At 41.1% G+C, this 25,910-nt stretch overlaps 1 protein-coding gene across 1 annotated transcript; it reads right to left on the bottom strand.

Annotated features, from left to right (window-relative positions):
* Positions 1–146: 146 nt before the first annotated feature.
* On the bottom strand, positions 147–25,904 carry LOC109989164 (uncharacterized). Its single transcript, XM_065961170.1, has 13 exons — positions 25,675–25,904; positions 24,617–24,889; positions 24,295–24,466; positions 11,969–12,548; positions 11,199–11,358; positions 10,926–11,042; positions 10,708–10,809; positions 10,389–10,557; positions 9,676–10,285; positions 8,649–8,802; positions 8,454–8,543; positions 8,161–8,356; positions 147–7,669 (listed from the first exon to the last, which is right to left on the bottom strand). Exons 1-13 carry the CDS (start codon positions 25,846–25,848, stop codon positions 147–149), a joined length of 10,320 nt encoding a protein of 3,439 aa, XP_065817242.1. The 5' UTR covers positions 25,849–25,904.
* Between the last annotated feature and the right edge of the window lie 6 nt (positions 25,905–25,910).

Here is a 25,910-nt window from a genome sequence, read left to right as displayed (position 1 = left end):
TAGCCAGTAGATCACATTGAAATTTAACCAACAACTTCCCATGACAATAACATTCAGTGTGATATGCTAATAAATATTATACAATTTTTACAACAGCCAAACTGACCTTAGGGGTGCATATGTTCTAACTTGGCTGAACTCCGCTTTTATTTTGTATCACTGCTTTTACTTTCATCGATTTTAGTTTCAACACAAGAACCATGAACCCCCTGTTTATTAGTTTCATTTTCCCCTTCTTTACCCACCCTGCCTCCATCTACAGGTGTGCTTATTTTATCAACAGATATTTTGTCCTTAATCAACTGGCTTTCACAACTCACTTGCCTAATTCTATTACTTTCCCTGTCTGTTGGGGGAACTGTTTGTTTTTGTTTTGGGCTGCAGATATCAGGCTTGTTGATTGTCCGATTTGGGAAACGTACAAGACCTGTTGGAGTTGGAAGTAAGGCCACTCTGTGTCTCTGGGGTTTTGCTACTTGCTGATTTGGTAGGTTTTCAAAACTGTGACGTGTGTTACTTCCAATGTTTTGAGATGGAAGAAGGGGCCCATTGTATGGTGCAGAATGTGGATCCCTAGGGCCTTGGAATCGAGGACCCTGACTATTGAAATGAGGTGAAGCTGCATCAGATCTCCTTGGGTCTAACCCTGGGCCCTCAGTGTTTGTATTCCACCTCCCAGGCTCATGTCTTATATCTGAACCTTCAGGTTCTGGCCCCCTCAAATCTGTTCTTTCAAGGCTTCGTCTTTTCATATCTAGATGTTTTCTTTCCCTTTTATAATTCTCAAATCTCTGTCTACCTGTTTCAGGGCTTTCCATGCATACACTTGGTCTTTCAAATTCTCGCCCCCTATAATCTGAAAACCTCCTACTTGCTCCTGGACCTTCAATGTTTGAATTTCTATTTTCAGGCACGGGGTATATTAAATCTGGACTTCCCAAGCCTCTTCTATCAAGACCTTCAGACTCAAATCCTCTTTTTTGACATGAATTAATCAAGTCTGGACCCATCCTATGGGCCTCAGCTCTGAAGTCTGGCTCCACATGGTCATTCCCCATGTCTAAATCCCTTCTTATATCTGATCTTGCTCCTCTTGTGTCTGGACCTCTTCTATCATGGCCTTGTTCTCTATTGTATGGATGCCTTTCCCCTCTGTAATAAGGACTAGCACCCCCCCTGTTTGGACCATGACCACCTCTGTAAGACTCTCTCCATTCATTTCCAGGTCTTCCCCTTCCAGGCCCTGGGCATAATGGGTCATCCTGGACAGGCCCTTGACCACTGTGATCAGGACCACTACAATCATCTACTGGCCTACTCAAAGAGCCTGGAAATGGCATGTTTGGTCTTTCCTGCATGGGCCTTCGCCCCCTTCTTCCAGGGCCTCTCCACTCCCTACTAGGACCTTGCCTGTTAAATTCCTGAACCTGCTCATTCCGGCCTTCTTGTATTGGACTAGGACCCCTGTCATTCCAGTGATCACCAGAAATTTCTCTTTCGTTTCCTGAAGCCATCATATTTTGCCCTCTTTCACCTGACCATTGATGCTCTGTGTCTGTGCTTCTCCAATCAGGGGTGGAGTCTCTGAAATTTGGCCCTTTCCATCTGTCATCCTGTTTACTCAAATCTGCATTATATCCTCTCAAGCTTCTCCTTACAGGCCCTCGTCCCCTAAAGTTTTGTCCTGATCTAGTTTCTTTGCCCTCTACACCTGGGCCATCTTGGATGGATTCTAATCCACCAAAGTAAGGCCTTCCCCTTTCATCTCTAGGCCCAAGGCCTTCAATATATGAGCCTTTCTGCCTAATACCTGAGTCTCTGAAGTCAGGACCACCTGGTATTCTCAAATCAGGCCCTGGGCCTGTAATATCTAGACCTGTCTTCTCAAGTCCAGGTTCCCTGGAATCTAAGCTTGCTGTTTCTTGTTCGTAAGGTCCTAGGCCCTGAATTTCTGGACCTCTATGTTGATGTCCTGCTCCTCTAAAGTCTTGACCTTTTGTACTTGGCCCTGGACCCTCCATACCAACTCTGTCATACCTCAATCCTCTGAAGTGTTGACCTTTACAATCAGATTCTGGACCTTCCATATTTAAAGGGGGCCCAGATCCCATGATGTTAAGACCATCTGGACCTCTCATGTGTTGCCCTGGGCCCTGTGTGTTTCGACCTGAATGCTGAAGCCCTGGTCCCCTGATTTTTGGACCATCAGGCCCAGATACCCCGATAAGTGGTCCCCTCCTGTCTGACCCAGGACCTGGCATAGAATGACTACTTCTTTCATTGCCAGCATCTCTTAAGTGTGGACTTCCTGGTCCTCTTCTGCCAGGCCCCATCGCCTGGAAATCTGGAAGTACTGGTCCTCTCTTGCAAGGCTCTTGATTTTCCATGGTGTGAAGTCTTTCATGACCTGGACCAATTAATCCATGAAATCCTGTATTTAGTCTGTCAGGCTCTGGAAAATTGAAATTTGAACCTCCAGAATCCCTTCTGATAGGTTCCAGTCCCTCCATAGCCAGCCCCCTCCATTCAGACCCTGACCCTCTGAGATTTGGATCCAGAGTTCCTCTCCCATCAATCCAGGGATTCTCCATAGCGGGACCTTCACTTTCAGGCCCTGGTCCTCTGAAATCTGGACCACCGGGTTCTCTTTGGTCATTCCATGGACTCTCCATAGGGGGAACTCTCCTTTCAGGCCCTGGTCTTCTAAAATCTGAACCTCCTGAGCCTCTTGGGTCATGCCCAGGGCCTTCCATAGGGTGGACACTCCTTTGGAGACCTGTTCCTCTGAGATCTGGACCATCAGGTCCTTTTCTGTGAGGCCCAGGACCCTCCACTGAGGGACTTCTTCTTTGCAGCACTGGTCCTCTGAAATCTGGACCTCTTAGGACAGGCCCAGGACCCTCCATAGGGGGACCTCTCATTTCAGGACCTAGTCCCCTGAGATCCGATCCTCCAGGTTCTATCCTGTCAGGCCCAGGGCCGTGCATAGGGGGACCTCTTCTTCCAGGACCTGGTCCCCTGAAATCTTGACCTCTAGGTCCTCTTGTGTCATGCCCAGGATCCTCTATAGGGGGACCTCTCCTTTCAGTATCTGGTCCCCTGAAATCTTGATCTCCTGATCCTCCTCTGTCAGGCCTAGGACCTTCCATAGGGATACCTCTCCTTTCAGGACCTGGTCCCCTGAAATCTGGACCTCCAGGTCCTGCCCTTTGAGGCCCAGGGCCCTGCATAGGGAGACTTCTCCTTTCAAGACCCAGACCCCGGAAATCTGGACCTCCCGTTCCTCTCGTGTCAGGCCCTGGCCCCTGCATAGGGGGTCCTCTCCTTTCAGTACCTGGTCCTCTGAAATCTTGAATTACATGTCCACTTGTGTCATGCCCAGGGCCCTCCATAGAGGGACCTCTCCTCTCAGGTCCTGGTCCTCTGACATCTGGACCTCCTGGTCCCCTTGGGTCATGCCTTGGACCCTCCATAGGGGAACATTTATTTTCATGCTTTGGTCTTCTGAAGTCTTCACCTCTGGGTCCTCTATTGTCAGGACCAAGATAATCCCTGGATAAAATTCTCCTTTCAGGCCCCGAACCCCTGAAATCTTGACCTTCCAGCATGTCAGACCCATGCCTTGAATTGAAATCAGGACCTCCAGTTCCTCTCCTATCAGTTACATGATCCTCCATTGGGGGACCTCTCCTTTCATGGGTTGATCCTCTGAAATCTTGGACCCCAGGTTCTCTCCTGGATGGCCTAAAACCCTTGATAAATTGATCTTTACATTCAGGCATTGATTCACTAAAATCTGGATGCCCAGGTAGTTGCCTATCAGCCCTAGTCTGACCTCTACTTCCAGGGTTTTGGGCCTTTACATCTTGGTCCATTGGTCCTCTCCTGCCAGGCTCTAAACTAACCATATCTGAACTTCTCTTTTCAGGCCATGGCCCCCTAAACTCATCTTCTCCCCTTTTAAATCCAGGACCTTCCATAGCTGGACCTCTGCTGTCAAGACTTGTTCCAAGAAAATTGTCAGTTCCTGAACTATTTATGTTAGGTCCTACATTGTCATTAATTGGGCCTCTTCTTGCAGGCAATAGTCTCTTGAAATCTGGACCTACTTGTCCTCTCCTTTCATACATGGGGTCCTCTGTGTTTGGATGTGTTTCAGGCACTGGTTCTCTTAAAATTTGGTTCACTGCACTTTTTCTGTCATGCCCCTGGGTCTCTGTGTTTTGACCTCTCCAATCAGGCCTGACTCTCCATTCATCTCGCATAAATTGCCCTACTCTGACTGGACCTGATCCCCTCCTCTCTGGTCCTCTCCATTCATCTCTCCTGTCTGTTCCTGGATCATTCCAGTCTGGACCCCTCATATGCAGACTCTGACCTTTATCTTGACCTGTCTGACCACTCATATCAGGGCCTGGACCTCTCCAATCTGAATTAGTATTGTTTTTCATTGGACCTCTATTTTCTTGAATCATTTGTTCATTTCTCTCCTCTAGCCACTGACCCTGTGGATTTCTTACTTGCATGTCTGATTCTCTCCTGTTTGGACTTAATTCTCCAATGTTTTTAAGTATAGTTTCTGGTTCTCTCATGTCGGTGCCATGCATTCCTATTTCAGAATTAACATTGGACTTTGGCCGATTTAAATGTTCTCTAGACCCTTTACTGTCTTGTTCAGTGCAGGACATATTGGACCTACCACTTTCTCTTTCTGAGAACCTTAAAGATGGACTTGCCTCACTTGTTTCTGGATCTCTCATCTGATTCTGTATGCCTGATCTACCCTTATCTAAATTTGTAGCTGCTGCTACAGGCATGTGTCTTCTCATTTCAGTTTCACTGTGTCTTAAATGAGAACTCTGTCCTTTTTCTTTTGTATTCAAGCCATGCATACTAGAACTTTCATTATCTTGCACCGAACCCCTCATGCCAAAACCTTGCATACTTGTTCCTGGAATGATGCTATCAGAATTGGGTTGTTGGAAATCAACTTTTCTAGTATTTAGCATGCCTGGACCATTCATGTCAGGCCCTGGAAATCTCAATTCTGGAAACTTTATCATAGGGTCCATGATTGGTTCTGAGCTCTGAATATCTGAGCCTGTAGCTTGATTTGAATGTCCTTCCACTTGATGCAGTGTTACTGGAAAATTGAAACCCAAGCTGTCTCCTTGTATTTGCTTTTCTGCCTCTTTCATTTCTTCATCTTTAACTGGACAATTAAAATTTTGAGCTGTACAATCGAAATGTAAAACAGCTGATATTGGAGTAGGCCCCAGTGCATTGGAAAATGATCCATGCCCACTGATAGACAGACAATTATTTTCAACTTTAACAGATGGCACTGAGACACTGTTATATGTCATAGGATCTCTGATTTCCTCAATTAGAGCAGATCCGCTTTGCTCTTTGCTGCTAGGCTTAAAAAATTGTGGCTCTGGATCTGGGCTCTCAGGAGAATCTCGAATGGGCGGATCAATCTCTCTTAATGGAATTGTACTGTCAATTTTGTCATAGAGCAGAGTTTCATGTTTAGAGGGTTTATCAAACTCCGCAGAAGAACTACGACCTATGTCATCATGGTCAATGATGGAATGTTTTAGGGGTTCTTGGGGTTTTGATGGCTCTACAATCTCAAGCTTCACATTGTGAAGAACTTTGTGTTCTATATCAAGGCTCTCAGTAAGATTACCTTTTAACTGATGTCCATCAGGGTCTTTCTTTACAGTTAGTGACAAACATGATGATGTGTTACTCTCAACAAACTGTCCAGCAACAGAGTCAGAAGTGTCTGGATCAGTACACGGAACAGTTAAATGTTTTGACTTCGCAAGGACTTGAGGGGAATGTTCTCTATGCTGTTTTGCTAAAGGGGACTCAGAATCTTTTTTTCTTTGAGAGGATGGGGATCTCCTATGTCCACGAGAATGTCGAGAAGCGGTCCGCTCTCTACGGTGACCCTGGCGTTCAGACTGGTCTCTAGCTCTATGACCTGACCTCTCCCTTTCACTTCTTCTGTGTCTATCTCTTGCTCGGTGCCTACGGGAATGAGAAGGAGAACGCCTCTGTGATCTTCTTGAAGGACTTCTATGTCTGTCTCTTTCACGATGACTGCGCCTCTTTGGTGATAGCCTCCGCTTTCTGCTTTGGTTATTCATTGGACTGCTCTTGCGACTGGTACTATGCTCTGTTCCAGCCAAAGATGAATCACGAGTCCCAACATGAAATACATCCTCTTGAATTTCATTGAAAAGTGATTCATCCTCAGGATCATAAGCAACATCAGAATCTTCAATCTCTCCAGCAGAGGAATACTTGTCACTTTCCTTAACATGTTCCTGTGTTTCAGATTGCTCTGTAATACTATCTGTATCATTTTTTAAGTAAGGAGTAGCAGTTGTGTCTTCTACCTTAACAGATTGTGAATCCACATTTGAACTGTCCACAGTCTCAGTAAGGTGGCTATTCTTGTTTGTTGATTCCGAAGGACTTGACTCTGTTTGCTTTAAACTGCTCTGCAGAGATGACAGCTGGTTAAGAGGCAAAGGCTTTGATGGGGGAGACATAAGAGAATCAGAAACAGAAAAGTGAGCCATGAACATACCCACAGCCTCTCTCTGTTGGCGTAATGCTTCTTCCTGCTCTTTCAATTGACGTTTTTGCTCTTCAATCTGTTTATTTAGTTCCTCAAGCATCCGCTGTTGTTCGGTTAGTGTTGCAGCTGAGACAACCACAGTGCCTATAGGAAGGTGCTCTGTGACTCCAGTGGGGACAGACATTTGTGCTGGAGTGGATGTAGAGGTTGTAACTTCGGGCAGAGTGGAAGATGGTAATGATGAAGAAACTGATGTTTGAATTAAAAGAGGGGGGGTTGGAACAGGAAGGTTTGTTACAGCATCACTATGAAAATCTGCAAAGATTGTCTCATCCTCTGGATCATAGGCCACACCATCATCTACAAAGTTTGATGCTGCAGGGCCATCTCCCTTATTTTTTTCTATGATCTCTGAAGCAAGCATTCCAAATCCCTTAGCTGGTTCATACTCCTCTTCTGGGTCATAGGGTCGGTCAAAGTCATTTTCCTCCTCTTCAATTTCTTTAACTTTAGATTTCTGTCCATACTGTTGGACAATTGGGTCCACTATTGATCTAGACACCTGAGAAAACACTGGAACCTTTTTTACATTAACTGTTTTTGTAGAACTTTCATCAGATAAGTCTGTTTTCTTATTGTTGAACAAAGTCTTCAAGATAGTCTGAAGAGGTGTTGCATCACTGGATACTGATGAAAGATCCTTGTCAGAGAGGCTACTAGAGGAGTGAGGGGCAGTGACAGAGGCTGATGTCGCAGCAGGAGGCTTTGTTGTAATGGATGTCAAAAGGGATGGTATGGTGACTGAGCCGGAAGAGGAGGATCCTGATGGGGAGTCAGGGCAAGGTGGAGAACTGGGAGGGGTGGTGGTTGCAGGAGTTTCTGGATCGTAAGGTTGGAATATCTCCAATTTGTCAGAACCATAGAGGACAGGAGGTTTTGGGATCCACATAGGGTCTTTGGACATCTGAACTTTTGGTCGCTTCTCCTCAATTTCCAGAGGCAAGTTCCCTGGACGTTTTGTCTTCTGAATGATAGCCAGACCCAGAATGAGATTAGGTCGGTTTATTTCAAGTCCTGTGAAAAATAAAAGAATTGAGATAAACTGACACTTGGCTACCAGTTTCAACTTCTCAAAATACTTAACTAAGAATTTGGTCAGCAGTGTAAAAAAAATATTTACATAACTTAATGTTGTACTGGTGTTAGTACTGGATGTATTATAAAAGCGGAGACATTTTGTTTATTTATCAAAAACAACAGAAAGCTGAGAATCTCTGATTCAGGCACACTATATACATGCAAGACGGAATCAAAGCACAATTGAACTATATATTTATAAAGTAAATTATATAAATGTTTTCATAATCTTGCTAACTGCAAGTTGTATCAGGTTGCAACATCCTATTCTCTGGGCCCTGTCAATGTAAAGCGGCTTTGCTCAAAACTCTTAGGCCACTGTCTGAATATCAGCTACTCTGTCTGTGGCTGTATTATAGTTGTTTCTCTTAACCCAAAAATCTATGTTTGTTAAAAGACTATTAAGCGTAGTCGAAGCATTATCATACCTGGTCCTTCAAAAGGTTGTAGTATGGATGGAATTGATTCCTTTGCACTGAGTGGGACGAGGTATACATCTTTGATTGAACGGCTTATATTAGAAACCACACCAAAACGTCCTCTGCTGCTAAAATAGGAAAACAGGGAGACATATGCCACCTCCTCCTCCTCTGTTGCAGGGTGAAACCGGATCACGCATAACTCCTAAACAGCAAAGAACAAACAATAAGATGGAAATAAGTAATTCATTCTCAATAATATTGTATGAGACACTTAAAGAAATTTTGTATCTAGTACTTGCCTTTGTAACAGAGGTCTTAAGTTTTGCAACATAGTCCCACACAGTTTCAGGCAGGATTCGTCCTCCGATTTGAATGGTGTCAGGTAGATCCTACACAAAAATAATTAAATCTTCATACTTTTGTCAAACCAACTAACAATTATGACGGATCTTTTTGATACAGCTCTGTGAATAAAATCTGTTGTAGTTACATACCGCTTTTAGGTTTTCAGCAGGTCCTGAAACCAGATATGCCTTGGTGACAAACTTTGCTACAGTGAGCATGTTTAGGAATCCCTTCCACACTATGTCTTCCTTTGCCAAAAACTTAGCAGTCTCACCATCAGCTGGAGATTCAGATGTCATCATCCTAAAACAATAACCACAACAACAACAAAAAAAATGCTAGTTCTGCTCAAATGTAAGGCAAGTATATTTATATAGCACATTTCAGCAACAAGGTACTGGTAATTCAAAGTGCTTCACACAAGACATCAAAAGTATTAAAGGTCCCATATTATGCTTTTTCTGGTTTTATATGCTCTTTAGTGTGTTTTCCAAGTGTCCTGTGCATGTTTAGGCAAATCTATTTGCAAAAATTCAAAGTCTGCGGAAACGCGGCTTCTCCTAAGTCCTCCTGTTAGCTGCAGCATTAGCTGCATGTAACGCTCAGTTCTAGCCCCCCTCGATAAAAATTTGTCAGTCCGACGTCATTGTCAGTGTGAGATCCCTGATCTAAGCCCATTGGCTCGTTGTGGCAAGCCCTGCAGCTCATGTTGCACGCCCGTTAACTTCTGTAGCACGCCCACGATATGCCGTAGCCTGCGGTAGCACAGTAGTGCTAAGGTGCTCATGTTTATGCTCCCCTTGGATGGAGCCAGTGGCTGCATTCCCAATATGGTAAAAGAGGCGGGACATTTCCGAGAAGCGTGCTGAGCAACTGACCAAAGACGACAGAGCGAATCGGCAGACCAATCAGAGCAGACTTGGCACACGTGGGGCTCTGCAGTGTGGGCTCAGCAGAGCGTAGCTGACGGCGTAGAGGGAGCAAGGAAGAGCAGTACATGAAAACAGACACTTTTTTCGGACTTTAGTTATTGTGAACGTACAAAAGTAGGAACATAGATTAAATATACAAACCCCAAAAAGGGCATAATATGGGCTCTTTAATGTAAACCAAAAAACAATTAAATTGAAAAACCTTAATTAAATGCTCTCTATATTTACACAGATCTTTACATACCTTGAAGATGTGCCATAGAGTCTCGGATCTGCTGAGGAAGTTGGTTTCATCAAGATAGATTTAGGTAATTTCTTCTTTGGTGGTGTTGAAGAGGCTGGTGCTGAGGGCAAGGTAGATTTTATCTCTTTAAAAGGAGCATAAGGAGCTGATTGGTTTGGGGTTGTGTTAATGGGACTAGATGAGGGATTGAATCTGCCTGCAGCAGTGCGGGGGTCCCTTCTCGTTATGGTTACTGTGGAGACAGCTGGAATCACAACTGGTGTATATGCCCTCTTTGGAATGGAAGCTTTAGAAGTTTCTGGAGTTGGGGATGCAGGAGAGTCCATGACAGGAGAAGCTGGTGACTCTAAAGTTGGGGAAGCCGGAGAATCCATTATGGGGGAGGCAGGAGACTCTACTATAGTCAGAGCTGTAGTGTCAATGATAAGGCGGGAGGAAGGATCAATTAGGGATGATGTTGGAGAATCCATGTCAGGTGAGTCAGGTGGAGCCATCAGCGGGGAGTCATCTCCTGCAGACTGTCTCCGAGGGTTATCATATTTATCGCTTGTTTCAGTAACCTTGGGTTTTTTCTTAGCAGGTTCTGCATCTTCTCCAGCTAGTATTTGGCCTTCAAACAAGAATAACAATCAACTTTGATAACCAATAACACTGATTGTATAATACTGTATTCTTGGTATTGCGAAGCCAATATATATATGTTTTTAACTTACCAGTACATATCTTGCATTTCAAGTCAAAGAGGTGAGCTTTGTGTTCTGATGTTGTGTCCTTAAGCATACAGGCAAGAACATCTGGTGCTGCGCTGCCCTGGCTTGGCTGGCTTACTCTGGCCTTGAAAGAAGAAGCAGGAAGACTTTTCTTTTGGTCCTCAGTGGCAACCTATTTTATATACACACAGACAATATGACTTAACTTATAAAGACATCATAACAACTAAAGCCACTGAAAGAAATGTTAATATAAAGCAATAGAGAAAATTGAATGACCATATAAGTTCCATCAAGTGAACACAATGTAGATAGTACACACCCTGCTTTTAATTGGTCTGGCAGGATTCAAACTAGGCAAATCAACCTTTACTGCCTCAGGCTTCTGCAGCAAACTCGCTGCTTTCGCAGCTGCATCGTTGACCTGGAACACACAAGCAGTAGATGAATGACTTGCAACACAAACGCCAAAACACCATTGTAGGACCTTTTTAAGACTTCATCATTTTTTTTCTAGTTTTATTAACTTTAATTCTTTACCTCTGTTGTTGCTTTTTGACTTGGCTCTGATGCTTTGACAGCCTGCATATCCTTCTGGCTCATCCTGACCAGTCTGAAGGGAGTGATCTCGCCATGTACAACATGAAACAACAAGCCCTACAAGAAGCCATGAGTCGACAGTGAATTTGCTGATAGTATAAATGATTTAAAAAGTCACTTCACAAGTTTCTGCACAAGTGAAAGCACTATTGAAACTTGTGGAAGGAATTACATTCACACAACAGATATGGGATGAATAAACATTGAACAAACCTTGTTTTTTGGGTCTTTCAGGTTGAACATTATGGTTCTGTACTTGTTCATGTATTTGCTGTCTGTGTTGCGAAATATGTCAAACATCTCCATCTCAATGCTTGCGACAAGCTTTGCCACTTCACTTTCAGACATCTCCAAATCCTCACAGTCACACACCCTGAAAGGAAAAGGAAACACAGTTCGTCATTGAATTAATTGTGCAGTGGCGCTATAACTGAGAGATTAATTTTATACACCTGATTTCTATGAAAATGCAAAAGCCACAGCAATTAAGTTTAATTTTAGGGAAATAATGTCTTTATTTGAAGATATCTAAGAGTTTATTAAAATATTTTTGATTTGTGGATAAAACAATTTCCAAAATATGTTTACTTTATGAAAATATTTTCAAAGTGCAGTCAAATGTCAAGCATGCAATCTGGATATCTGTAATAATAATAATAATAACAGAATAATAATAATCTGTAATAATAAAAACCCTGTAGTGAAATGAATGAAGAATTTGTTGAATCCTCTTTCCATTATTTAGAGAGATTAGTGTTTTTGCATGTCTATCAGAGCATGTCCATTCTGTTGCAATACATGCGTTTAGGTTTTGGTAGTCACTTTTCTGGCTTCTCCAACCATAACTTGAACTTTTCATGGGGCTTGGTTTTTATTTACACAGTATGATTCATCAAGAGTAAAGTTTGTGTATATGCAAAGACTTCGCATCATCAAAAATCTCAAACTCACGTTTTCACACAAGCTTGTAAAATAGTGCTCACCTTTTGAGCAGGATGCTGGTGAGGGAGCGCTGGATGCTCTGTCTGACCTGGTTGTTGGGCTGAGGGGGTCTGGAGGAGGGAGCACTTGGTGCAGGTGGCACCAGCAAATTTCTAGTTTCGGTCAGCAGGGAGGGGGCTGATGAAGGCTTTTGGCCAGGGACTGAAGGGCACCCTTGACTAGATTGAGGCTGGGGTCCGGACTGCTTCTTTGGTATGACATATGTGGTCTTACTGACCATAAGGGCCCCTGTTCCATGATGTCTGGGAGCTGAGGTTGATGGAGATTGTGTGGCTCTTGACAGATTAGTTTTTTCTTGGCTGGTTGGTTTACACAGAACTGATTCTACTGGGTTGGTAAGTTTACAGGGAATGGATTCTACAGATTTCTGCTTAGACATCCCACTGTTCATTGAGTCCTTTTGCTGCTCCTGCGTTTTCTCTTGAGATTGGTTCTGTGGTGGGGCTTGCTGAGTAGCAGGCTCAGAGGTTGGAGGGGCATCTGTGGAGATGTTCTCTGGAGATTGTGTTGAAAGAGTTTCAGCCTTGCTGTCAGCCTCCACCGGTTTACTTTCTTCTTTAGCTGTTAAAATAGAATAGACGGGCATTTTGTGAATAACCAATAATATAACTCTTAGCTGTCACATAAACTACCATGTCCCAAGACAAACAACAAGGCAACATTTACATCAACATTGCTCCTTGTTCTAAATCTGATATTGATTTAAAAACGTATTTGCCATACCAAATAGGAACAGGAACACCAATCAGCTAAATACAATATATTTACAAACAGTGGAGTATTACAACTTATGATCAGTTGAAAAATAAATGCAGAATTTTTTTAATGTACATAAATAACTAGTGACTGACATCATCTGCAGGATCTCACAGAACTGTCACAATGACTTCATGATATTACAAATAACATATAAATGAATGTAAATTATGTGTATATATAGTTGTCTCCCTTACATAAAGTGACAAAGTCTGTATGAAACCTTCCATTAATGCATGTCAGTGTTTCCCCTGGGTTTACAGCGTTGGGGGGTGGGGACAAGCCAACATGCTGACACGACAACACAAACACTTGAAGGAATCTTAGTGTTCATGCGTTACTTTTAATGACAGCTGTCCTTTTCTATAGGAAAGGTATCCTTAAATGACTTCTTTCCCTGATTTCCGACTCTATCCACTATCCTATCCCTACAATAAAGGCACAAAAAGCCCAAAAAAAAATCTTAAAAAATATTTTTTTTACTTGTCCTTCAGGGGGGGCGGGCCACCCCCCCTAATATAATGGGAGGGGAAACACTGCATGTTCATAATGTACTAAGTTTGCACTAAATGGATGACGTATTATAGTTCTCCCTGGCCGAACAATAGGACATGCCAACCATCATGTTGACTTCACTATGGAGATACCACAAAGCCTTTATTATAATAATACTTTAGACTTGTTAGACTTTTCTGAATTCTCAAAGGAGCTTAACAAAGAACAACAACAAAACAAAACAATACAAAGAAGAAATAATCTGAGAGAGGGAGGATGAGAGTTCAGTTTGTTAGTGGTTGTAGGCGATGTCGCAGAGTCGAGTTTTTAGGGATTTCTTGAAGGTGGAGAGTGAGTGGGAGTCTCTAATGCTTTTTGGGAAGGATTCCAGAGGGTGGGAGCAGCAATAGAGAAGGCCCCATCTCTCCAGGACCAAAGGGGGGGCAGGAGGTTTGCGTCAGCAGACCTGAGAGTGGGGGTGGGAGTTTGCCGGTGGAGGAGCTCAGAGCCACGTTATGGAGGGCTTTGTAGGTGATAATAAGAACTTTACTCTGGATTTGCATGTTGCAGGTGCTTAACATAACTATTACAGTGGTTCTCTGCATTGAATCCCTTAGGCATTGGTGGAACGTATATTTACTCATGCACACACTGGAGGTCATTATCTATTTTGAGAAAACATAAGAGAATTGTCGTTTTAACCTGTAGTCACTGGTTACTTTACAACTTAAGATGTACTAACATGGACAGAGGCTGCATTTCCTGAGAAGACACAGACCCTTTAATGTGAGCCCAAAAGTGCAGCTTCATTTCTCTGACACAGAAGTTAAAGCCTTCTTCGATATGGTAACTCTGCATGGTTTGTAAATTTGACATCTCAATCTAAGGCCCAAATCAACAGACTCAAAGTAACAACCATTGAAAATCATGGGAGTCCATCAACACCCAATCCTCCAGACCAACTATTATCAGACAGGCACAAAGAAACTCATGTTCTCCACCCCCACCCCCTTCCTATTTCCTCATGTCCATTTAAACCCTCAACACCACTTAGGTTGTATTGTGTATTTATGTGTAGCTGTACTTGCTCTTTGTTCATTGCAATTTTTGATTATTATTACATTATGATGATTTAAATTGACGTGCAATCAATATATTATGTGCATTGTTGTGTCTTTACTGAATCAGAGCATTGTGTAATTCAGGGCAAATATCCCACTGGGCCAATGAAATTATATCCATTTATCTAGCAGTTAAAGCACAGCTGAAACACACAGCGGATTTATCTATTTTTGGAAAAGAAAAAAATTAGAAACCAGTATTTCGATAATTATCTATCCTTAATTTTTTTCCTTCTAATTAGGTATATTTTTGGGCTTCATGCCTTTATTCAGATAGGACAGTGGACAGAGTACAAAACCAGGAACAGAGAGAGAGTGAAGACAGAGGAGTCACAGAGTGGACTTGAACCAGGGCCGCCTGCTTCGAGGACAACAGCCTCACACTGTAAATTGGGCATCCAAACTAACTGCTAGGCCAACTGGCGCCCCTGTGTTATTTGATATTGAGGTTAAGATCGTTGGAAGCGAAGACGTCATTTTGAGTAACTGTGAAGGGCATATGTCACCATTATTTAAGTACACTAATAATCGATAAAGGAAGAAGGAAGGAACACACATGCAAAGGAGTCCTTTCTGCATCAATGTGTTTGAGGTTGAAAATATTATTTATTGATTTTATGTATGAGTTTGAGTTTGTGTGTGTGTTTGAGTCTGTGGTGGTGTGTGTCAAAGTGAGGAGGAAAGAAGAGTAGCAACGGTGGTTGGTTGTTTTTTAAGGTATAAAGCATTCTTTCAATGTCATTGCTAACACAAGGTTCATCTCAACCCTCCTCTTAAAGCACTTGTGAATATCAATGTATCAACAGTGCATACTGGTAGATCAGGACGCTATCTAATTATTCAGATCATGATAAGAAATGTCTTTACAATACTGGTCCACACCATGCTGTATTTGTTTATTGAGGGTATTTGTGAATTTTCAGGGAAGGTTCAATGAACATTTGCCCTATTCCTCTGCGGTTGATTTTCAGTTGGCTCCTCCTACCGTAACCTTCTGTCTCTACATTCACCATTCTGACGTCACACAGTCTATCTAGCCACTTGGCCTATGATGCTGTTCTTTAAAATATTTGAGTGATTCTGTCATTCGGACCAACTACTGTGCAACCCACCGCTCCCCATCAGCATCATTGCCTCCAGAGCTTCAGCTGAGAGTTTCCATCAACCACCTGCTGACTTAACTCCATCACCACCAACCAGAGCATCTCGACTCCAGGGGATCCGGCTCTGTGTTTTGTAAAGGCTGAAGAGTTTTGAAGAAGCCTCACATCACTACATTATCAAAGCCTTTCTCTGTTGCGATCCATCTGTAGCTATGAAAAATACTGACAATTGACCTCTCGAATGAACACAAAAGTTGTTTTTCTCATTTAATGAGATGAGCAGATCGTCTGTGGATAAAGTACATTATGGCCTTAATGCAGTGGTGAGAAAATAAAAGATTTACCCCCGAGGGGGATCTAAGTATATTTACTCAAATATTGTAGTTTGGCAGGCCTACAATACTAATTTACTTGACTAGTAATGGTATTTCCAAATTATGTTATTTACAACATATATTTACTACATTTCAATTAACTTATTGTTACATCCTGTTAACTAAAGCTCAGATTAATACTACTACATATAAACCATTATATCATGAAAGACTTTTATGGATTACTCTACCTGGCACGAGACAAACATGTTAAATCTAGAACCACTTTATCAATTCAAACATTAAGAGATGCTTACACTTTACTGCTTTCAGACTGATCAACTATTCTCCAGTTTTACTCGTTACTTAATATTCAAAGTACTTATCTTTAACATGAATCAGGTCATTTGCTAAGAGTTCATATCTGTGATATTACTATACTCGTAGTCTGTCATTCAACACTGCTTCAGTTCATTTTGTATCTGTATAGAGTATAGAGATCAATAATAACCAGAAAAATTACCCCAAAACCCCAATTTTTGTTTTTTCCTGTACTCTTCATCTTTTTTATAGAACCCCTTCCCTGTTGTCTCTATCCCTATTGTATTTCACAAAGGGCCTTAATTCTGCTTTTATTACCCCTAGTGTACAGTTCAAAAGACTTCTTAGGTGGCTTTTATTCCTTCCTGGAAATTTTGTTGGGAGGGAAATTCAGTCATTGCTACGACCTTGATCTTTTTCTCTAATATGACATGACCATAACAATAGGCAAAAGGTAGCCTTTGTACCGTTTCTGACATTAACACAAATTAATTTAAAACTTCAAGATCACTATTTTGTGTTTCAGATTATTTGACTAAAAAAGGTAATTCACCCTGTGAATACAATGAAAGTAGTTGCAATCATGGATCTCTACCTCCACTTGTTACTCACATACACTGTTAGTGTAACCTACGTTTTCATGCAAAACTTTACAAATCTGTTTATCCTTCTGTTATATATTTAAGGGCCCTGGAATTTTCCTACATTTAAATCTTGAATTTTATTCCACAAAATGTTTCCCTTACACAATAAAAGCACTAAAAAAATGATACAAATAAGAGATATGCTTCAGAGTTTATAGGAAATGGCCACATGGCATGCTGTATGACCATTGGAACATTGCCCTTTGACCCCAGATGTGTCTCTTTGTTCCATGTAGTTGTAACATTTGTGATTTTATGGTCGGTTTACTAAACGTGTACTAAAATGAATTTGAAAAAAGACAAGTAGTCATTAAAACAGTGTGAGACACTACTTGGCAGAGTGCAGTGACCTATGAACATACGTAGCTAACTGGCTCTTGGTTACGGGTCATTTATTCACCAGACAGATTTGAGAGTGGTATCAATCTTCACATTAAACTCCCACCAGGAGGGGAAACAAGCATCATTTCAAAATTATACATGCTGTCTTCAACTGCAAATGACTTTTAATGTGTCAGTCGGCAAATATTTGGGAAATCCTTAATTTACATAATCCCTAAATTCTTCAAATGTGGTTTTTGTCGAGTCCTTCAGACAGCTCACAGAAGAACTTGCATTCAGCCTACAAAAAGGGGCCATCCCCCTCGATAAGTCCCAAAGTATGACATGCCTGTGATCACAGGAAATATCCCCTGAGGTTGACAGTAAAGCTATCTGAAAAACACCACATAATATAATATAGTGCGATAGCGGATACAATAATCGTGAATCCCACTCTTAAGGACCAAATGAGTGTTCTTGAATCACTAAATTAGCACTCCTGATTATGTGGCTTGTTAAATGGTGTTCAAGTGGCTATGTTTTCATAAAGCTGTGCATCTATATGATTTATCTTGAATTAATTACCACGAAAATATATTGCTGGAGAAAACTTGCATTATATTCCCACCCACGTTTCAAGGTTAGACTGAAACACTCGTGTTCACAATTCTACTCGAAAATTGAATATGGAGCTGAATCCCCGAGCAAAGAAAGGCCTCTGAATGTTTGTTTGGTGTTTGAATGTTGTGTCAAATGTTTGTATCTTTGTATCTTGTCTTAATTTTAATGTTGCAAATGGAGCCGCTGTGATACAAGACAAATTTCAGACGACATCTGACAATGAAGTTATATCAATCAATCAATCAATCAATCAATCATATATTCACACAAAAAAAATGGAAAGATGGACAGGAGACAAAAATTAAAAATAGAAAATAATATCTAACTAATTGTCCAAAGCAAGGGAGAGTCAGTCGATTTGGTTGCAGAAAAGAAGTTTGGCCAGTAGAGGGCGCTTGTGTTTTGCAAATAAAAGTTGAGACACTGACATGATTTGATGAAATGGGAGGGGAAACACAATCTTAGAGGGGATCTGATGGTGAAAGGGTAACAAGTTTAATAGAAGAAACAAACAGCGGCAGCAGAAAAAAAAGGATATTGGCTAAAAAAAAAAACTTTGTTTGCAGTACCTCTGATGGCATTGCCTCTGCTCAGCTTAGATATTAAATTCTTTCTAAGAACAGTTCTCAGAACTAACCAAAAAAAAACGGCTTATCTGTTTCCCCTGACACCCCCCCCCCCCCCCCCCCCCTTTTAACAGAAATCACAAGCCTTTCCAATGACGATTACACAATGTCCTGAGATCACACTGAAGCAAGCTAAACAGAACAGAGTGCATCCTTGAAACTTGGAAAGGTTCCAATTTGCACTGAGATAGAAATGTTTCGATCAAGAATGATTTAGTTTGGGCTGCAACTACAGTTGTCTTTTTTTAAACGTATTTATCATTGTGAACATTTTAGGTAATAAAAGTCATAAATCTCTCGATGTGAATAATTTCTGGTTTCTTTGCTCTTGTATTACAATAAAAAAAAATCAGTGTTATCGTTAGTTGCAGACCTAAAGTCAATTACACATCTTGTGCCACTGCCAAGAGTTCAAGGCCAAAAGGGCATCACAAAGTACATGTTTTCACATCCCATTTAACCCATTGTTCAGAAAAAGGTTTACTTAGGGGTAGATGTTTTCACATTTAAACCCTTTCATAAGAGTGGATAAGTCATCTGTAAGTTGTACAAACAAAGCCAGCATTGTGCCCAGCTAGCATCATGTTTTCTGTAAAATTAGTTCTCATTGGCCAGAAAGGTTTAGGGTGAAAACAGCTCTCAGTAAAGACCTCTCAGACTTGATCAAATAGGTTTCCATGATGTAATGCATCTCCTCTCAATTATAGCCGTTGTGTTGCGTGATGCAGAACAAGACTCAAGTTTCACGCTTACAGACGATCCAATTTCAACTAAGGAGTAGAGGGAAGGCAATGTAGTAGAAAGAAACAGCGCAATGCAGCAGCAGCAAATCCCACAGAGCCCAGATAAGAGAAGAAGGAACACATACATTTGCTCAAATGTGAGTCATTTTTGTTAAAAAGAAAATACATTATGCATTTATACACACATAATGTTGCTTCTTTTCATATGGAGAGCTTAACATGGAGAGGCTCACTTGTTGTGAATGAATGAGATACATCTCCAGAGATACTGTTCTTGTAGTTTCCCTGGTGAAATGAAGTGGCCTTTCCAATCACAACCTCCCTGTTGCCCATATGACAATAGGAATTTAAGAGGCAACCATGAACTGCAACACCCCCTGTAAAGGTCCAGAAGGGGACCTTTGTTGCATCTCTTAAATGGGTTTGATAAATTCACCAAAAATGCCCAAAAAATAAGGAGTACACATTAGACATCAATGGTAGAAGATGGAAGATCCAGTGTATTTCTGGAACTTGGTCATCTGTTTTGTGTCTGCAATCCTTTAAGGTTTCTAATACTGTTGGACAGCAGTTTGACAAATGTTGCACATTTTTGTTGAAGGGACGCTGATGACTTAAGGCCCTTATGGTCCGAGGGCCGAATTGGAACTTGAAACCTCGACAAACGTGGGCATGTTTAGTCACTGGATTTCATGAATAGAATATTTTGAAAAGGTAAAATGGAGTCGCATAAAGCCACTTATTACTGTTGGTATTCCATGAGAGTCCGCTGGTAGAAGACTAACTTTAGGGAATAATACCAATAAGCACATGCTTATCAGTGGTAATACTATGTAAAGTGACTTAAGAATATTCAGATACTGCCTGATGCATAGATGCTTGTCATGGTGTATTCCATGTCCACAAATGTTGCTTGAAAAATAGATAATGATCTCAATGAGACTGTCTGAATAAGTTCACAAAATGCCCAACAATGCTAAGCCTTAATTAGACTTCAAAAGAAGTACTTGCCCTTTGATGCTTTGTGACTTGATGTGTGGTCAGTTGTTGTTGGTTATAAAAACCATGTAGGCAACCTAACACTGACTGAAACTTCATCCCGAAGCATGTGAGTGTTGGAAAGAAAGATGTTAGACAAAGTAAAAGGCTTAAGTATGAGATCAAACAAGACCCATTCCTCACACTTCTCATCACACTGATCTTCTTTACCAAAACTTAAACCAAATCTTTGTATTCCGTTTACGCTGTATTCTGTTGGGCATTTTTTTAAGTCAAGTTTTGCAAAGATACAAAAGTCAAAAATCTAAGTTGAAGCTTATGATTGATTGTCTTTAAGGCTGTTTGTGACACAGTTGTCGATTTGCCGATGTCCTGATCACTAATATTGTGATGCACCAAAACCGTAATTTCCACTTTTTCCACTGAGGTTCGCTTGGCGTACTTTGATATCCAGAATGAGAAAATCCACTCATCAAGAGCCTGATTCACCCAAGCCCTCCTCAGCCTGACTGTGACTGTTGGGAGTGACGCCCTGTGACACAACAGCTGGAGACTTGAAGTCTGCCGGCTGAAAGGAAGTAGCTTGGTCATGACCTCACAGCAGCATGTTCAGAGGCTCGACCATGAGGTTTCAAAAGATTGTTGCAATGGATTATCACTTACAGTGACTTATTAAAGTTCCTTACATCTTGATGTCTTGATCCTCACAACTATGGTCAAACTGAATTCAATCATTCACACCCTCCTCTTTGCCCCTGAAGCTACTCAAAATGAGTTTGAGAAAGGGCCAGTGTTAGTATTTATTTTCATATATATTAATTAATTTTGGTAATTTTGTGGACATATTTTAAATCTGTCTACAATGCAATGGAAATCTTTTATGTCTGTGTAGCTGTAATGCATATGTGCAAGACACCTCATAGCAGCAGATCTATACCTGGATAGGAGCCAAGTGTATGTTGTGAGCTGAAAAGGAAATATGATTTGCTGAGGCTGAAGAAATGTGTATTTCTGACTGTAATGTCTTATTTTTAGCCTATTAGAAGTCTACCCAAATGGAAAGGAATTTGTAGGCTGTACCTCATAACAGAATATAATTGAGACTGTTAACATGACATAACATACTGTTCTGTCTGATCTCGGCCGAAGAAATCTAAGATAATCCAGTCTGTCCAACGATATCAACAATGAACAACTGCAGAAGAAATACCCCCACCACTATAATATTAAAATGTTCTGAACAGTTGAACATACAATACTTGGGTTCTGATCTCTGAAACTTCTGCCACAACCACGATTTGGTAAAACATTTCAAGTCACTGTTGACAATCCTGTAGTTTTTGTTCCAACTTCTTAGTCTCAAAATATACATTAAATGGAAGACTGTTTCCCTGCAAGCCTTTCCACTGACATACATGTTACCAAACAAAACCTGTGTTGAATAGTTTGTATCAACATGACTTATTAGTGTTCAAGAGTTAAAGTGTATGTTAGGAGAATTAAGTCTAAAAACCATGTTATACCAAACTTAGAAGAGAATCCATTGTCTCTCTTTCAACCAAAGAGACTCTGATACTGCATTGTTTTTCTAACATAACTTCACCAACATGTTGCGTGTGCATGTGTGGGGAGTCGAGCTTGAGTTTGACACCTTCATCAGCCTTCAGAAATATCTAACATGTTTTGTCAAGATGGTATATTATATGTTTAGGTTTTAAGAAGAATAAAAACGTGTCCTTGATATTTCCATAAACCTTATCAGTTATTTTGAAATCTTCTTACTTCGCACACTAAAAAAAATACGATTCCATCGGGTCGGTCACACTTTGGTATTCTTGTGATTTTTTGTTGAGTGTACTTGCGAATGCAAGGTGAAATGCAAAGTGAAGGAAACCACAAGAATGAGTTTGTTTGCTGCTGCTCAATGTAGCGTTCTCACTGGAAGGGAAATGTTGGTACATATGCGAGTGTGAAGGGCTACAGGTTCATATTAGAGTCTTGATTGTTAGCTTCTATTTGGAACCTAAATGACACTTCAAATGAAATAGAAGGGTTATTTAAGCACAACACCTGTGGTTTGTAACTAAATCGTCCATCTCTCGAGTTTGTATGCTTTGTGGGGAACTGTGGGCCGTCTTTATTTGCAGACGAGGAAGTCATTCCTCAGACACTTAGAGGAATGGAGTACTTTCTGAAGGTGGTCAGATGACACTTCAAAATCATCTTCCTGGAACTTTGACGAGTCTCCATATTCAGTGTTATCAAGGTGGAACCTCATTCTAGCATCAGCACAGATGAATCCTCCAGTCCTCACTGCGTCATGAGCAGCAAGAAGGCAAATCCTCCACAGCATCCAAACTAGCAGTCCAGTCCTTATTTATTCAGGATCCTATCCAAGCTGATGATGTCGTGTCTGTGCAATGACTCATCCAAGGGTGTTTGTGTGTGTTGAGTGTTGATTTTTAGGCCAGTAAGCTGCAGCACTAAGAGACGCGATGGTGGAGTTTTACCACAGACATGGATTGTTGCTAAGCAAGACCCAACAACAAGCAAGGTTTTAAACTGTCCAATGGTGTATGCATGTGAGATTCACTTAATTTCATGCATTAAGTGCAACAATTGGTTCGATTTACAAATGTAAAATGTATGCGACTGCCAGGAAAATGTTGAGAATGAGAGAAAATGATAGAGGTACACAACTACTTATGGTTGTGTTGTCTAGTAAAAAAAAACACTGGGATTGGACAACGCAGTCCTGGTTTAAAAAGACGAAGCATTGTGAGCAGGTGATGTGCTTTGCAAACAATTTAGCACTATGAAATCATTAAATAAGATGTCCACAGGTGTACTGACAAAGCCTGGGAGATTTAAGTTGTGCACCTTGCTCAGGTGGTTGTTTTTATGAAGTTATACTTTCATACCAGTAGAGCAGTTCTGAGAAAATATCTATTATTGGCTATAAAGTAAGTTAGGATCACTCCTATTCTGTTTTTTTTTTTTTTTAAATGGTATAGGTCAATCAACAATCTTATTTGGGCTGTTCTGATTTTTGGTTAAATAACTTTTCCAACTAATCCCCATTAAAAAAAACATAATAATGATCCTATGAGACCAAAAGTGATTTGGTAAAAAATTACATTTCCACTATCGTAAAATAAATACATTTATGGAAAATACTTTCCTTTTTTACTGTTTAATTTGTTTTAGAAATTACTATTTTATAGTAAATTACAGTTCTTAAATGTTTTATTACTTCAACTCTTGTTTTAATCTCTTGGTATTTATTTTGCTATCAATTTCTGTTATTTTCTGTCTGTTGTTTTGTAGAGTATTTTCAGCTGCATGTTTAGTTGTATGAAAGGTGCTACATAAACAAAGCTGAGTTGAGATTTTCAGGCACAAATTAACCAAACTGCAGATTATGGTGTGTGTGTTGTGTGAAAAAATTAATTGTGTGAAGAGTGTTTTGCGCAGTCCGTCTTTAAATAATCTTCAAAAAATGTTGCAGGAATATAATGAAAAAAATGTTAATTTAGGGTGCATGTGAGTATCTTCCTCGTGGTTCTCAGCGCAACATGTGAAAACAAGTTGTACGCTTTATGGGCACAGCACCTTATGGTGAGATACACAACCTAAACCTTTTCCTTAAAGTAGTCCTCAGAATCTTTAAGAGCAGCAGCGTATTCCATATTCACAGCATGTTGCCAAAAGCATCGATGTCTTGTGTCTTCCTTTTACCCGTGTTACTCATGTTCATCAGTCAGTGACTGATTTCATTGCTCTAAGGCATCAGTGGGAACCTTTGAGTGTGCAAGTGACCTTTGAAAGGTCAGACGAGCTTTACATCGGAGCAGTGTTTCACAAACGCAACACAACACCCTGCCTACTCACATCTAATACACAGACTGCAGCTGTGGGTTGCAGTACCTAGTTATGTTTCTGGTTTCAATGAATGGGTCCTGTCAGATACAGGAAGCCAGGCTAGTGATGACTGTTTGTGCCCAATCAGCAATAAATACTGTAAGAAGTGAACATACTTACCCACTGCTGAACCCTGCTACTTGTTGGTCTTCCCAGAGAGTAAGTATGAAAGTGTCCGAGTGTATGTGTGCTTGTGTATGATTGTGTTACATAGTGACCGGATACAAAGGAGGAGATTCTGTAATGATTAAAGAGGCCCTTTGTGCATGGTGTGTGAACTGCTGTATGATTTGAGTGTGTATGAGTAGCGAGTGGTACATACACGCTGTGTAAAACTTAGATGATGGTATGGGGGAGGCCTGCACTTCTGAGGGGTCGCAGACTAAGGGAGATGCAGCCTCTTTCTGCCCTCCATCCTCTTCTTTCACCTCCTCTTCGTTTTTCTCCTCAGCCTTTTCTGCTAACCTCTTTGACATCCTACCAGACCTCTGACCCTGTGATGAAAATAGGTGTCAAAACAAAGATCATACATTGTAAAGATTACATTTTTACTGAGTTTTTCTATTAAATCAGACGCAACAAGCAAGAAAATATATCATGGAATTCTATCTCAATTTCTCAGTTGTCCTGCTGAAATTACTCACCTTGGCTGTGGGTCTGGCAGCGGCAGCTTTTCCCCTTCCCCGCCCTTTAGATTTAGGCACCTTAGGGCCAGAAAGAGACTTCATAGTGAAGGCAGCGTGTTGAAGGATGCACTCTGTGCCACAGTAAACAGAGTCCTGCAGGGCATGTTTGGAGCATCCAGGTCCAATACACAAAGGAAAAGAACTCTCTGTCTCCATCTCAGCCTCCGGTTCAGGCTCCAACTTCATCACATGAACCGCCTCCTCTTTCTCCTCCTCCAACACTACAGCCTCCTGAAACCATACTTGCATTTCAGACATACAGACAATACTCCTGACATGCAAGTTGTCCCATACATATTTATGATTATATAATACTGGGAAGAAGGGCTTCACAATGAATTGCAATTTCATTGTCAATGCATTTGCAATGTACACGTCGCAAAGGACTGTCTGAAAGGATACATAAATTCATTGATTGCACCAATCTCTTTTACTCAGCATGCAAACATTTGAGTTCTAAACCCACGTCATGCTTTCACACCATTTTTCCAATCAGATGAAGCCCCAGCTAGACGATATCTAGCATCAAGAGAATTTGCTTCAATTCGGTGGTAAAGTGATTTTTGAAATTGTAATGGATCCAGGAGGGACGTGTTACAAACGCAGGCACTGTGTAAAATATACAGAACAGCAAAAACTGTAAGTTACCGGTATATGTAAAATGCTAATTCATAGCAAAATCTCATAGTTAAAGGACGTAATTGCACATAGCAGATTTTTCTCATATCGTGCAGATCTGATGTGAGGAACTGACACATATTTAAACCTTTAGGGTAACCAGATGAAGACTGCTCCGAACATTGTAATTATTCAACTTTCTGGTATTGAGTGTGCTGCTAGATTTTGATTGCCCTGCACCTATGGGATGAGCATATAACCGCCCTCCTTCACATATTTACCATTCCAAAATAAATGACTACGACTGCTGCTGCAAAAAAGTTGATAAACTATTCTTAGTTTATCCTGAGAAAATACGACAATGTGGAGATCACTGGCGATAAAAATTAAACTCTTACCTTGAGAGCATGCAGCTCCTCCTTCCCCTTTCCTTCTTCACCAGGAGTTGTCAAGCATACAGGAAAGCTCATCTCAGGCTCCGGCTGAGTGTGGAGTTGAGGTTCAGGTTGGAGTTGGCTCTGCCTCTGTGTAGTGCAACGGGGGCAGATGAACTCTTGCCCTTTCTTCTCCATCTTACGGCCCTGAGTCGCACTGACACCGACACAGTCACCATGGAACAAGTCCTGGCAACTGT

The sequence above is a fragment of the Labrus bergylta genome, chromosome 12, assembly GCF_963930695.1.
Source record: "Labrus bergylta chromosome 12, fLabBer1.1, whole genome shotgun sequence".
In the NCBI taxonomy this organism is placed as follows: domain Eukaryota; kingdom Metazoa; phylum Chordata; class Actinopteri; order Labriformes; family Labridae; genus Labrus; species Labrus bergylta.
Note: the sequence above shows the minus strand (reverse complement) of the source record. Positions and strands in the feature narration are given on the sequence as shown.